General features: G+C 50.4%; 1 protein-coding gene and 1 long non-coding RNA gene across 8 annotated transcripts in view; one reads left to right on the top strand and one right to left on the bottom strand.

Annotated features, from left to right (window-relative positions):
- The window catches only part of MYH14 (myosin heavy chain 14), a 101,762-nt gene that overhangs the window by 64,321 nt on the left and 24,885 nt on the right, over positions 1-12,556 (top strand). For all 7 annotated transcript variants that reach the window (XM_077844356.1, XM_077844355.1, XM_077844371.1 and 4 more), the window contains 8 exons: positions 100-231; positions 1,240-1,446; positions 3,550-3,687; positions 5,482-5,605; positions 6,220-6,391; positions 8,365-8,577; positions 9,087-9,231; positions 9,985-10,191. In XM_077844356.1, the coding sequence (XP_077700482.1) occupies positions 100-231; positions 1,240-1,446; positions 3,550-3,687; positions 5,482-5,605; positions 6,220-6,391; positions 8,365-8,577; positions 9,087-9,231; positions 9,985-10,191 (1,338 nt within the window). The remainder of the gene's footprint in view (positions 1-99; positions 232-1,239; positions 1,447-3,549; positions 3,688-5,481; positions 5,606-6,219; positions 6,392-8,364; positions 8,578-9,086; positions 9,232-9,984; positions 10,192-12,556) is intronic.
- LOC144281640 (uncharacterized) lies at positions 2,456-6,921 on the bottom strand. Its single transcript, XR_013350073.1, has 3 exons — positions 6,743-6,921; positions 3,135-3,230; positions 2,456-2,697 (listed from the first exon to the last, which is right to left on the bottom strand). It is a non-coding gene; the product is annotated as an uncharacterized LOC144281640 (long non-coding RNA).

Below are 12,556 nucleotides of genomic sequence, written 5' to 3'. Positions count from 1 at the left end.
CTGCCACTGGAACCCAGGAATGGGGTCTGCTCAGAGTGAGTGCTTACTCAGCTCCTTGGCCAAGGGAAGCCAGCCATTCTCACCTTTACCTCCCCCTAGGTGAAGCCGCTGCTGCAGGTGACGCGGCAGGATGAGGTGCTGCAGGCGCGGGCCCAGGAGCTACAGAAAGTTCAGGAGCTGCAGCAGCAGAGCGCCCGCGAGGTGGGCGAGCTCCAGGGCCGCCTGGCGCAGGTAAGGGGCGGGGCTGCGGGGGGGGCGGCCCGTGGGTGGGGCCAGGGTGTGGGGGCGGGGCTCCCGGCCGAGCCCTGAGCGCCGTGGAGGGAGGAGTTAGGGTGAGGGCAGAGCTCAGGTGTGCCGGGGCCCAGTGTGGGCGGGGCCGTGGGTGGAGCCAGGGTGTGGGGGCGGGGCCGTGGATGGGGCGGGGCTCCCGGCAGAGCCTTGAGCGACCCGGGAGAGTGTGGGGGAAAGGGTTAGGGTGGGGGCAGAGCTCAGGTGTGCTGGTGCCAGTGAGGGCTGAAACCCTGTGGTGCTGGGGGGCTGTGTGTGATGTGCAGGGGACAGAGCCCTGGGGTGCAGGCAGGGCATTGAGTGGGGGGCTGGTTCCTGCAGAGCCAAGATGCTCAGGGGGCTGGGCTCCGATAGGGGCCGGGCAGGGGCCGGCCTTGTGGCAGGGCTGGGGGTAGGTGGGTGGTGAACTTTTTATTGTCCAGTTTTTCTGGTGTCTTTTAAGTAATGCTGAAGCAAAACCCTCTTGAGCATTTTTTCTATTTGCTTTTACTGAGCTTTTTCCTTTGGTTAAATTTCTAGGCATAGGAGTGTTAAATATGAGATAGTAGAAAGGCCTCACTGGGGCTATTCTGGAGGGTGAACTGGAGAGGCAGGGCCTGGAGGTGGGGAGGCTGGGGAGGAGGCTAGGGAGTCGGCTGGGGAGAGAGTCTACCCAGAGAGGATAAGGCCCAAGCTCGTCAAGCTATGGGACCAGAGAGGAGGGGACAGGGCAGAGGGTCCAGGGGCATGTCGACAGTGCTGGGGACTGATAGGCTGTGAGGAGGTGAAGGGAGGTGGTGGAGAGGCTGCACCCAGGGGTCTGACTTTGTGACTAGGGGGATTGAGGTCATGCTGAGATGGGGGCCTAGAAGAAGACCCTCCAGGCCTCAAAGGGCAAAGCAAATCAGTGCTCCACTGAGACTGCCCTGGGAGCACTGCCTGCTGAATGCTGACCTCCTGCCCTGTCCCCAGCTGGAAGAGGAGCGCACTCGCCTGGCAGAACAACTGCGAGCAGAGGCAGAGCTGTGTGCGGAGGCTGAAGAGACACGGGGGCGGCTGGCAGCCCGCAAACAGGAGCTGGAGCTGGTGGTATCAGAGCTGGAGGCCCGTGTGGGCGAGGAGGAGGAGTGCACCCGCCAGCTGCAAAGTGACAAGAAGAGGCTGCAGCAGCATATACAGGTCTGGCCCCTGTGTGCCCACAGGCCACCTCTCCCCATGCCCTTCCGTCTACCCTGACAACCATTGCTTCTCCAAACCATGTCTCATTGGGCCACAAATTTGCATAAAATTCAACTCAATTTTAGTATATGTGCTGCCGAAGCAAGCACATCAGAAAATTCAACTCAAAGTCACTTAGACAAAAAGAATATGTCTTTGGTTCAAATAATAGGAGATTCCCTAATGAATAAGCTTCAGGCATGGCTGGATCCAGGTGCTGAGGTGATATCCTTTGTGCTCTTTCTCTCTCTATCTCCTGGCTCCATTTGCCTCTAGGCTGCTGCATTCCCAGGCAGGCCATCCTCATCTGTCTCCTCTTCAGAATCCACTATGTGTTTTGCACTAATGGTACATCTTAATTCATATGCTCAATTTTCATTGGCAGTACTTCATCTGCATTTATGTTTTATGACTTCTTCACTTGAAAAAGGTAGGTTTAGGTACCGAAGCGATTCCAAACATATTTAAAAATTATCCAGTGATTACATGAGTATCTGGCTTTAAATTTTAAATAAATAAAATTAAATAAAAATTAAATAAGTTTGAAAATTCAGTTCCTCGGGCATACAAACCACATTCCAGGAGCTCAGTAATGTTTTAATCACCTTCTCTTCGTTATGGGGTGGGGGGGGATCCCAACCTATAGTTATGGAGATAGCCTAACACACCACGCCCAACTCAGGACAGATAAGATAGATAGTAGTTGATTAGTAAAATACAGGCAGAGGTAGGCAGACACCATTCCACAGAGAGCCACACAGGGGTTGCACTTAGAACTAAAATGAATAGGCAACAGATGTCGGAGACAGGCTTTGTAGTAACAAGAGGATGGGGTGACCCCTGGTTCCTACAGGGAGATGTGATCAGTTTGTTTAAATAATTCCAGGGCTGAAAGGCAACTGAAGTCTACCATGTGAGCATAAGCTGGTACTGTGCCTGTCCCTATGATATGTAGTGTTATGTGGCCAGTGGACCTTATCCATGGGAGCAGAGTGGGTAGGAGGAGGATATGTGATTAGGCCATTACGGATCCTCCCAATACCAGATAGCAAGGCAGCACATAATACTGAATCTTTTTTTTTTTTTTTAATTGAGGTATTATTGGGACACTTGGGTGGCTCAGTTGGTTGGGTGTCTAACTCTTGATCTCAGCTAATGCCTGATCTCAGGGTCATGAGTTCAGGTCCTATGTTGGGCTTCATTCTCTGGAGCCTGCTTAAAAGAAAAAAAGAAGAAAAATTGAGGTATTGTTGACATGTAACATTAGTTCAGATATACAATATAATGAGTTGCTATTTGTATATATCACAAGTTAACATCTATTACCTTACGTAGTAACAAAAAATTTTTTTCTGGTGATGAGAACTTTTAAGATCTACTCTCTCAGCAGCTCTCAGATATACAATATTTGAACTACAGTCATGCTGGACATTACATCACCAGGACTTACGTACTTTATAACTAGAAGTTTGTACCGTTTGACCACTTCATCCACTTTGCTGATGTTTTCTTGCACCCACCCACCTACAACCACTCATCCGTTCTCTGTATCTATGAGCTCAGATTTTTGTGTTTGTTTTGTTTTTGTTTTTTAGATTCTACATATAAGTGGGATCATACACTATTTGTCTTGCTCTGGCTTATCTCACCTAGCATAACGCCCTTGATGTGTCCAGGCTGTCGCATAATGTCAAACCTTAATTTCCAGTTTCACACCACATGTTGCCATAGTGGACAGTACCTGTCTAAATAAACAAACATTATATATTTATTTATTATGTTTATTGTTTACAATCTTCCCGCACACACAAGAACGTAATTTCCATAAGACAAAGATGCCTAGTACATTGCCTGGCACATACTGGGCACTCAGGGAAGGCTTAGGGGTAATGAATGAAACAGGAAGATCAGAAAAGTGTGATCCTTCCCAGCCTCACCCAGAGTATGGATCGGTCTGAGCCACAAGCCCTAGAGGTTTGGGACCGTCCCCTCCCCTGTGCCCTTCCCATTGCACCCCAGCCCCCAGCCTCTGGGGCCTCATCCCTCCCACCCTCCCCTCTGCAGGATCTGGAGAGCCACCTCGAGGCTGAGGAAGGGGCACGGCAGAAACTGCAGCTGGAGAAGGTGACCACAGAGGCGAAGCTGAAGAAATTTGAGGAAGACCTGCTACTTTTAGAAGATCAGAATGCCAAGCTGAGCAAGGTCAGTGGCCTGTGGGCCATACATGGGGGGCATGGGGGGATCTCTCTCTGCGTCTCCCCCAGCTCCTCCAGCTCGCACCATCTCTAGGGGCCTCGGGCTCTGAGTGTCAGCCGTTGGCTCTCATGGGCAATCATCAGGTTGTGGTGGCTGGGTGTGGGTGTCTGCAGTCCTGATCCTCCTTTGTGTGGCTTCTGTCCTCACAGGAAAGCCTGAGTTTCTTACATGGCAGCTCAGGGCTTTAAGAATGAGAATGGAAGGGATCCCTGGGTGGCGCAGCGGTTTGGCGCCTGCCTTTGGCCCAGGGCGCGATCCTGGAGACCCGGGATCGAATCCCACGTCGGGCTCCCGGTGCATGGAGCCTGCTTCTCCCTCTGCCTGTGTCTCTGCCTCTCTCTCTCTCTCTCTCTCTCTCTCTCTCTCTGTGTGTGTGTGACTATCATAAATAAATAAATAAATTAAAAAAAAAAAAAAAAAAAAAAAAAAAGAGAATGGAAGTGGAAGCTTCCAGGCCCCTTAAGATATTAAGCCTGGAACTGTTATGGCATCACTTATGCCCAATTCTATAGATCAAGGGTTGGCAAACATTTTCTGTAAAAGGTCAGATAGCAGGTATTTCACTCTTTGCAGGCCTGTGTTTTGGTCACAAACACTCAATTCCACCGATGTAGTGTGAAAGCAGCCATAGTGCATAATCGAACACATGTGACTGTGTCCCAATAAAACTTTATTTATAAAAACAGGTGGTAGGCCAGATTTGGCCTGCACACTGTGGTTTGCAGACCACAGAACTTAAAACAGTCATAGGCTCAGCCCAGATTCAGTGGTTGAGAAATTAGACTCCATCCCTGAGTGGGGACACAGCAAAGAATCTGCCTCTATCTTTAACCTGCCACAGCCAGGACTGGGCTAGGCACAAGGCATATGGTGTGGAACTAACTAGAAAACCATTTATGTCCTTGTGAGGGGCCAGGGACAAAGGATGCTAGGTGAGACACCACAGAAAATAAATATAACCACATGATATGACTTAATTATAAACTGTCAGCAAAAAACAGAAGATGATAGAGAGGGGCCAGTCCCTTTCCTGTCCTAGGGGTAATCAGGGAAGGCTTCCCCAAGGCAATGATGCCTGAGTTGGGAAGTCAAGGAAGCACAGGAGTTTTCTGGAATGTTCCTTGGGTGCAATGATTATTCCATTCTACACTGTTCTATATCTTTCTTTTTAAGGGTAGGTCCAACACAGTACATTGGTTTCCAGAAGCACTTAGTTTGAAAAGTACAGCTCCAGGCCAGTGCTTCTCAAATGCTAATGTGCACGGGAGTCATATGGAGAGCTTGTTAAAATGCTGATTCAGGGAGTCTGGGGTGGAGCCTGAAATGCAGCATTTCTAAAAAGTGATCATTTGGTGTTTATGCCACTGATTTACAAAACTCCTACTTTGAGTGGTATGGATCCAGAACTCGCGTGAATGCAGCAGATGGGCAAGGATGTTCACTGCAATGTGTTTATAATCACACATGAATTGAAATGAACCTCAGTGCTCATGAGTGGAATGGTGCCCTAGCGAACCGCGGGGTTCTTCGAGTAATGGGAGCCAACCCTGCAGTTACTAGGTGTGAACCTGTGCCTATGGGACGGGTCTGCAAACCCAAGAGGATGGGGAAGGGAAGGCTGGGGTCAGGAGCGGGAGGCTCAGTGATGGGTGGAGGTGGAGGAAATGCACATGAGAACTCATCAAAGATGAGCTTTGCGGGGGAGCTGCTCTGACGGCCCCCACTTCCCACCACCCTCAGGAGCGGAAGCTGTTGGAGGAGCGTCTGGCCGAGTTCTCATCACAGGCGGCCGAAGAGGAGGAGAAGGTCAAGAGCCTCAATAAGCTTCGACTCAAATACGAGGCCACGATTGCGGACATGGAAGGTGAGCGCTGCCCACAGGGTGCAGCCTCTGGGGTCTGCGCATGCTGGTGGGGGGCGGGGGGACGGGATGTTGGGTGTTGGGTGAACCTCCTGTGCCATCGAGCCTCAGCGGTCGGTCGAGCCTCAGCGGTCGTATCTGTTAAAGGGGGACAGGAAAGAAGGCTCAAGACAGATTGAGTGCCCTCGTAGCTCTTAGGTTGTTTCTGTCGCTTGAAATGCAATTCTCTTGCCCTCTCCTCCGCATCTTGGGTGGCTCTCTCTCTGACTGTCCCACTACCTGTTTCAGACACCTTGTTGTCTCTGCCCCTTGCTGACTCAGAATCAGCAGCAGAAGGGAGAGAGCACAGGAGAAGGCTGTGGAGATAGGACAGGACAGGGCAGAGGTAGTCCCTGAGCTGGAACAGGGCTGCCACTAAGGGGTGAGGAGGAGAGGACGGCACCTGGGGGTCAGGCCCAGGGCTGGGGAAGCTGGAAAAGGGGCACAGAGGGAGATGCTGAGCCAGTTTCACCCCCACCCCCACCCCAGCAAGTGCCGGGGGCGGGCCCTTGGGTGTCCGGGAGCTGCTGGGTGTGGGGTCTGGCGCCCTCCCGCATGGCCCCCACTCCCGCCTCCAGACCGCCTACGGAAGGAGGAGAAGGGCCGCCAGGAGCTGGAGAAGCTGAAGCGGCGGCTGGACGGGGAGAGCTCGGAGCTGCAGGAGCAGATGGCCGAGCAGCAGCAGCGTGGGGAGGAGCTGCGGGCCCAGCTGGGCCGCAAGGAGGAGGAGCTGCAGGCGGCCCTGGCCAGGTGCTGGGCGGAGGGGGGTGGGGAAGGGGGAGGTTGAAGAGGGCAAGGAGGCGCTCGGTGCCCGGTGCCCAGTGCCTGGGCCACAGTGCACCACCTGCCAGTGCCAGCGGGAGGGACGCCCCAGGGAGACTCCACCAGCGCACACGCACCTCAGCCCCATGGAGCCTCAGTGTCCTCTCCTGCAAAGTGGACCTGGCGAGAGTACCAAACCCGCCCCGGTTAAGGGAAGAGTGAAAGGAGGCCCAGTTCCGGAATTGGAATCAGGGATCAACTGTGATTTCATAAGTGCTCTGGCCATGAGTGGAATCGTATCATTATAATTACAGTCAGTAGCAATTATAGAGCACCTACTGTGTGCCAAATACGGCACTCGGTGTTGCGAATGCCTTTTACCCGCCGTGCTTCATGCCGTCCAGGAGCCCCTGATTATAGGTGGGGCTCAACTTCAGAGATGTTTAAATGTGAGAAAATGTGTGTCTTGTAGTCAGTGGTGCCAGCGGGGTGTGAGTGTGTGGTTAAGACCCTGCAGGCCCATCAGATCTCTGGATTGGAGCCCAGGCCCCGCCCCTTTCCAGCCTTGTGACCTCACTGAGTGCCCTCAGCCTTTGGGGGGGGGGCATTTTGAAGCTACTCCTAAGGTTCTTGTAGGGATTAAATAAGAAAGTGCTCTTTAAAGGTTTAGCATACCATAAGCCCTCAATAAATGCGGGTGTGTCTATTACTACTTTTCCTTGTTTTATTCACATGTTCTTTTTTTTTTCTTTTTATGGAGGTGAACTTTACATAACAACCGTATTATTTTTCTTTAAAGATTTTATTTGTAAGTAATGTCTGTGTCACACATGGGGCTTGAACTCACAACCCTGAGATCAAGAGTCACACTCTCTGCCAACTGAGCCAGCCAGGTGGCCCCCATAACATAACCAATTTAAAGTGTGCAATTCAGGGCGCCTGGATGGCTCAGTCTGTGAAGCATCTACCTTTGGATCAGGTCATGATCTCAGGGTCCCAGGATTGAGCACTGTGTAGTCAGGCTCCCTGCTCAGCAGGGAGTCTGCTTCTCATGCTCCCTCTGTGCTCTCATGCTTTCACTCTCAAGTAAATAAATACAATATTTAAAATAAATAAATACTCCATACAATTCAGTGGCATTTGGTGCACTCATGGTGTTGTGCAACTACCACCTCTGTGTAGTTCCAGAACACGTCCATCTCCCCCAGAAGGAAGAGTCCAGTACCCATGAAGCAGTCCCTCCCCTTCTTCCCCTGCCGCAGACCTTGGCAGACCCTTGCAGACCAACAACCTGAGTTGTTTGACATGATTTGCCTCTTCTGGATATTTCACATAAGAGGAAGCATACAACATGTAGCCTTTTGTGCTTTTATTATCAGTTTTATTGTCATCTTCACAGCAACCCTGTGCAGTGGGGTAGTGTGTCCTCTTACAGGCCAGGAGCCTACAGTTCAAAGCGGTGGTCAAGTGACCAGGGCAGGTGGCCGAGCAGGGGATCCAAACCCCAGTTTGCTTGGCTCTGTGAGCAACTTAACCTCAGCCACTGCTGCCACTTCGATTCAGCTTCTCTTTGCAAGAGGCTGTGTCTCAGAGGGGGCATGAGGCAGATCAGATGCTGGGGTCAGCTCTCCGTATCGCTGACCGGGTGACCTGGGCAAGTACTTTCCCACTCTGTACATCCGTTTTCTCATTTGGTGTGATCCTGAAACGAAATGATAAAGGAAAGGGTCCCACATGGCAGGAGCTCAGTAACCCGCCCTGTGATTACTGTTGGTGTCATCCCCATTTCACAGAGAAGGAAACTGAGGTTCTGAATACTGAGGCATGTGCCCAAGGGCAGAGGTGGGATTTTAACCTGGGATGGGCCCCCTCCCAATCCACCCTGGCCTCCCCACCCCCAGAAATCTTCCCTGCCCTCTGCCTGCCCCAGTACTGACTCCATGGTCCTTGTCTATCCCCAGGGTGGAGGAGGAGGGCGGTGCCCGGGCCCAGCTGCTCAAATCCCTGCGGGAAGCACAGGCAGGACTCGCGGAGGCCCAGGAAGACCTGGAGGCCGAGCGGGCAGCCAGGGCCAAGGCAGAGAAGCAGCGCAGGGACCTGGGTGAGGAGCTGGAGGCGCTGCGGAGTGAACTAGAGGACACGCTGGACTCCACCAATGCGCAGCAGGAGCTCAGGTGAGGCCAGGCTGCCCTGTGGCTGGCACATCCTGGGTGTGTGCAGGGCAGGGTGCAGGGAGAGGAGGACTTTGGTGCTCACCAGTTGTTCATCGAGTATCAGCTCTGCACCTGGGCTAGGCTGGGGACAGAGATAAGTCAGAGCCAGACATTTCCCACAAGAACTCTTGGTCCAGGGGAGGCAGATTCAGGCAAAGAGGCCCAGTGGAGAACAAAGTATGCTCTAAGGGAGCAGCACAGGGCATTGTGAATGATAAGAGAAAGCCCTTAAACCACGTGTATGGAGGAGTCTGAGAAGACTTCCTTGAGAAAGAGCCTTTTGAATAGGGTTTTGAGAAATGAGTAGGAGTTCACCCTTAAAGCCGCATTGTTCCCTCACTTCCCACCCAGTTCCCTTAGAAATGTAGAGTGAGGTCCTCATTCTTAAAGGAGGCATACCCAGATGTCAGGAGGACCCCCCCAAAGTCCCTGCCTTTCTCTATTCTGAAATTATGCTCTCTTTACAAAAGGTCCAAGAGGGAACAGGAAGTGACAGAGTTGAAGAAGGCTCTGGAAGAGGAGACACGTGTTCACGAAGTGGCGGTGCAGGAGCTGAGGCAGCGCCATGGGCAGGCATTGGGCGAGCTGGCGGAGCAACTGGAACAGGCCCGGAGGGTGGGTTGGGACAGGAGTGGGGGGTTCTGGGGGGCCCTGGGAGGGGAAGGCAGGATGCAGGAGGATGTGCCTCTGACTGGTTCTAGGCTAGCTCCTATTTCTGGAGTTCTTTCCTTGTGTATCCATGTCCTTGGTTCACCTTCCATTCTGCAAACATGGGGAGAATACTATGTCCCCAGGATGGTCTGGGGACCCAGCAGTGTGCAAAACAACCCATATTCCCTTCCGTTGTGGAGTTCACATGTTACCAGGAGAGCCAAAGGCTAAATAGCAACCCATTCCTCATGTATATTGGGGTAATAAATGCTCTGGGAGGGATGCCTGGGTGGCTCAGTGGTTGAGCGTCTGCCTTCAGCTCAGGGAGTGACCCTGGAGTCCCAGGATCCAGTCCCACATCAGGGTCCCTGCGTGGATCCTGCTTCTCCCTCTCCCTATGTCTCTGCCTCTCTCTCTGTACGTCTCTCATGAATAAATAAAATCTTTAGTAAAAAAAAAAAAAAAAAAACTCTGGGAAAACAACAATAAACAAAGGGGCAGCAGAGTCAGGGTTGAGGGTTTGTGACTTCAAAAAGAGACATCACAGAGCACATCTGAGTAGAAGACTAAAGGAAGTAAGGAGTGAGCCATCTAGTGTCACAGGGAAACGTGTTCCAGGCAAAGAGAATAGCCAGTGCCAAGGCCCTGAGGCAGGAATATGCCTGCTCTGGTTGAGGGGGAAAGTATACTTCTTTACTGGTCTCTCTCACTTGCCAGAGCAAAGGTACATGGGAGAAGACCCGGTTGGCCCTGGAGACTGAAGTGTCTGAGCTACGGTCGGAGCTGAGCAGCCTGCAGGCCTCACGTCACGAGGGCGAGCAGCGGAGACGCCGCTTGGAGTCACAGCTGCAGGAAGTTCAGGGCCGGGCTGGCGACGGGGAGCGGGCGCGAGCCGAGGCTGCTGAGAAGCTTCAGCGAGCCCAGGTGAGTGGGGCGGCCTGGGCAGGAACCCTCTCTGGGCTTCCGTTTGGTCCACAGCAGCCCTCGCAACTCTTCCAACGTGATCACACATGAAGAGCTAGTATTCAGTGAGCAATTACTATACACCAAATATCCTATGTATTTCCCTAAATCTTCCTGACTCTCCTTTTAAGGAAGTGCTAATATTGTTCCCCTTTTACATATGAGAAAACTGAGGCCCAGCAAAGTGAAGCAGATTGTCTAAGACCCCTCAGAGACAAAACTCGAACCCAGGCTTGCCTGACACTGTAGCTCTTAACCCTACCATGACTCCCCACTCTCCTAGAAGCTTTAAATAATCTGGATTCTGATTAGAAAAGTCTAGTGTGAACACATAGAATACTGTAGGGATGATACATACCATTACTGTTAAAAAAATGTGGACTTTTAAGTTTTAATTTTATGTTTCTTTAAATGGCCAACACGTATGCGTTACTGAGAATACAAAGAAGCAGAAAGGATGAAGGAAAAAACTACTTTAAAAAATAATTTAAAAAAATATTTTAAGTAATCTCTACACCCAACATGGGGCTCAAACTCACAACCCTGAGATCAAGAGTCAAATGTTCTGGGATCCCTGGGTGGCGCAGCGGTTTGGCGCCTGCCTTTGGCCCAGGGCACGATCCTGGAGACCTGGGATCGAATCCCACATCGGGCTCCCGGTGCATGGAGCCTGCTTCTCCCTCTGCCTGTGTCTCTACCTCTCTCTCTCTCTCTCTGTGACTATCATAAATTAAAAAAAAAAAAGAGAGTCAAATGTTCTACCAACGGAGTCGGCCAGGTGCCCCAGGAAGAATGATTTTTAATTGTCCAGCTCCTCCAGAGGAAAACATCATTACAGTTTTTAGTTTCCAGATTAAAATAGCGTATTAGTGTAAAAGTTGCAATATAACCAAAGGCACCCCCATAATCCATCAGCTTTAATAAAAGACTTCTGTCTCCCTGTTGAGAAAGAGACTCAGGGTAAGCAGTGGAAGCTGGCAGGATACTATGCTCCATGAGGTCACTCAAAACCCAGGTTCCTTGTTCTTGTCATGCCACCATCCCTGAGAGCATTGCCCTCATCTTCAGACTCAAATCTGGGTTATGGGTACATCTGTGCTCCTGCTTAGGAAGGGGGAAAGAGAGGAAGTGGTAAACTTGCATATATCACTTTGCTTGTATTCCTTTGGTTGTCATCACATGATCAAATGACCACAACTAACTGCAGGAGAGGCTGGGAAATGTAGTTTCCAGCTGATAGCCATGGGCCTAGTGAATAGACTATCATAGTGGGGCCAGAAAGAGTGGATTTAAGGGTGGGGGCAGCCAGGATCTGCCCCGGATGAAATCATGCTACCTAGTGGTCACTGTAGTAAACATTTTACGTATGACACAAATGAAAGTGACACCAGAAGTAGAGTTTGGTGGTTGGCAGTAAGAGTTCCAGCCAGCACTAGAAGTTTCTTCAGTGATGGAAATGTTCTATATTTGCGCAATCCAGCCACTGAACGTTGAAAATGTAGCAAACACAGCTGAGGTGGTGTATTTTTACTTTTATTTAATTTTAGTTTTTAAATGTAAGTAGCCACATATGGCTGGTGGCTACCATATTGGACAGCACAGCCCTGGCTCAGTCCCCCTTCTGGTAGCTGTGTGATCTTGGGCAAATTTCCTAACTTTTCTGTGTCAGCTTCCTTTATGTAAACTGGGAATAGTAATAGTATCACCTCATAGGGTTGGTGTGTGAAACCAGTGGGCTTCCTTCCCCTGGAGAGTAAGGTGAACCTGTGTGGGCTGGTTAGACAGTCTTGTTCTATGATGTCAGAAGGACACCTGGTTTGAGGTGCCTGGCTGGCTCAATCAGTAGAGTATGCGACTCTTAATCTTGGAGTCATGAGTTTGAGCCCCACGTTATGTGTGAAGATTACCTAAAAAGAAAGAAATAATACATAAATAAATAAATAAATAAATACAGGGACACCTGGTGACTCAGTGGTTAAGTGTCTGCCTTCCGCCCAGGGCGTGATCCTGGAGACCCCGGATTGAGTCCCGTATCATGCTCCCTGCATTGAGCCTGCTTCTCCCTCTGCCTTTGCCTGTGTCTCTGCCTCTTTCTCTGTGTCTTTCATGAATAAATAAGTAAAATATTTAAAAATAATAATAATAAAGTCCTTTAAAATAAATAAATAAATAAATAAATAAATAAATAAATAAATAAATAAATGATTACAAAGAGAGAAAAGTACTTATACAGTGGAGAACTCTGGCTGCTGAATGAAATACTCAAATTTAACATGGCTAATAATGAGATAAACTGGTCACATATGCCTCCTAATCTGATAGAGAC

The sequence above is a fragment of the Canis aureus genome, chromosome 1, assembly GCF_053574225.1.
Source record: "Canis aureus isolate CA01 chromosome 1, VMU_Caureus_v.1.0, whole genome shotgun sequence".
Classification (NCBI taxonomy): Eukaryota; Metazoa; Chordata; class Mammalia; order Carnivora; family Canidae; genus Canis; species Canis aureus.
The sequence above is the reverse complement of the archived record's forward strand: the minus strand, read 5'-3'. Positions and strand labels throughout refer to the sequence as shown.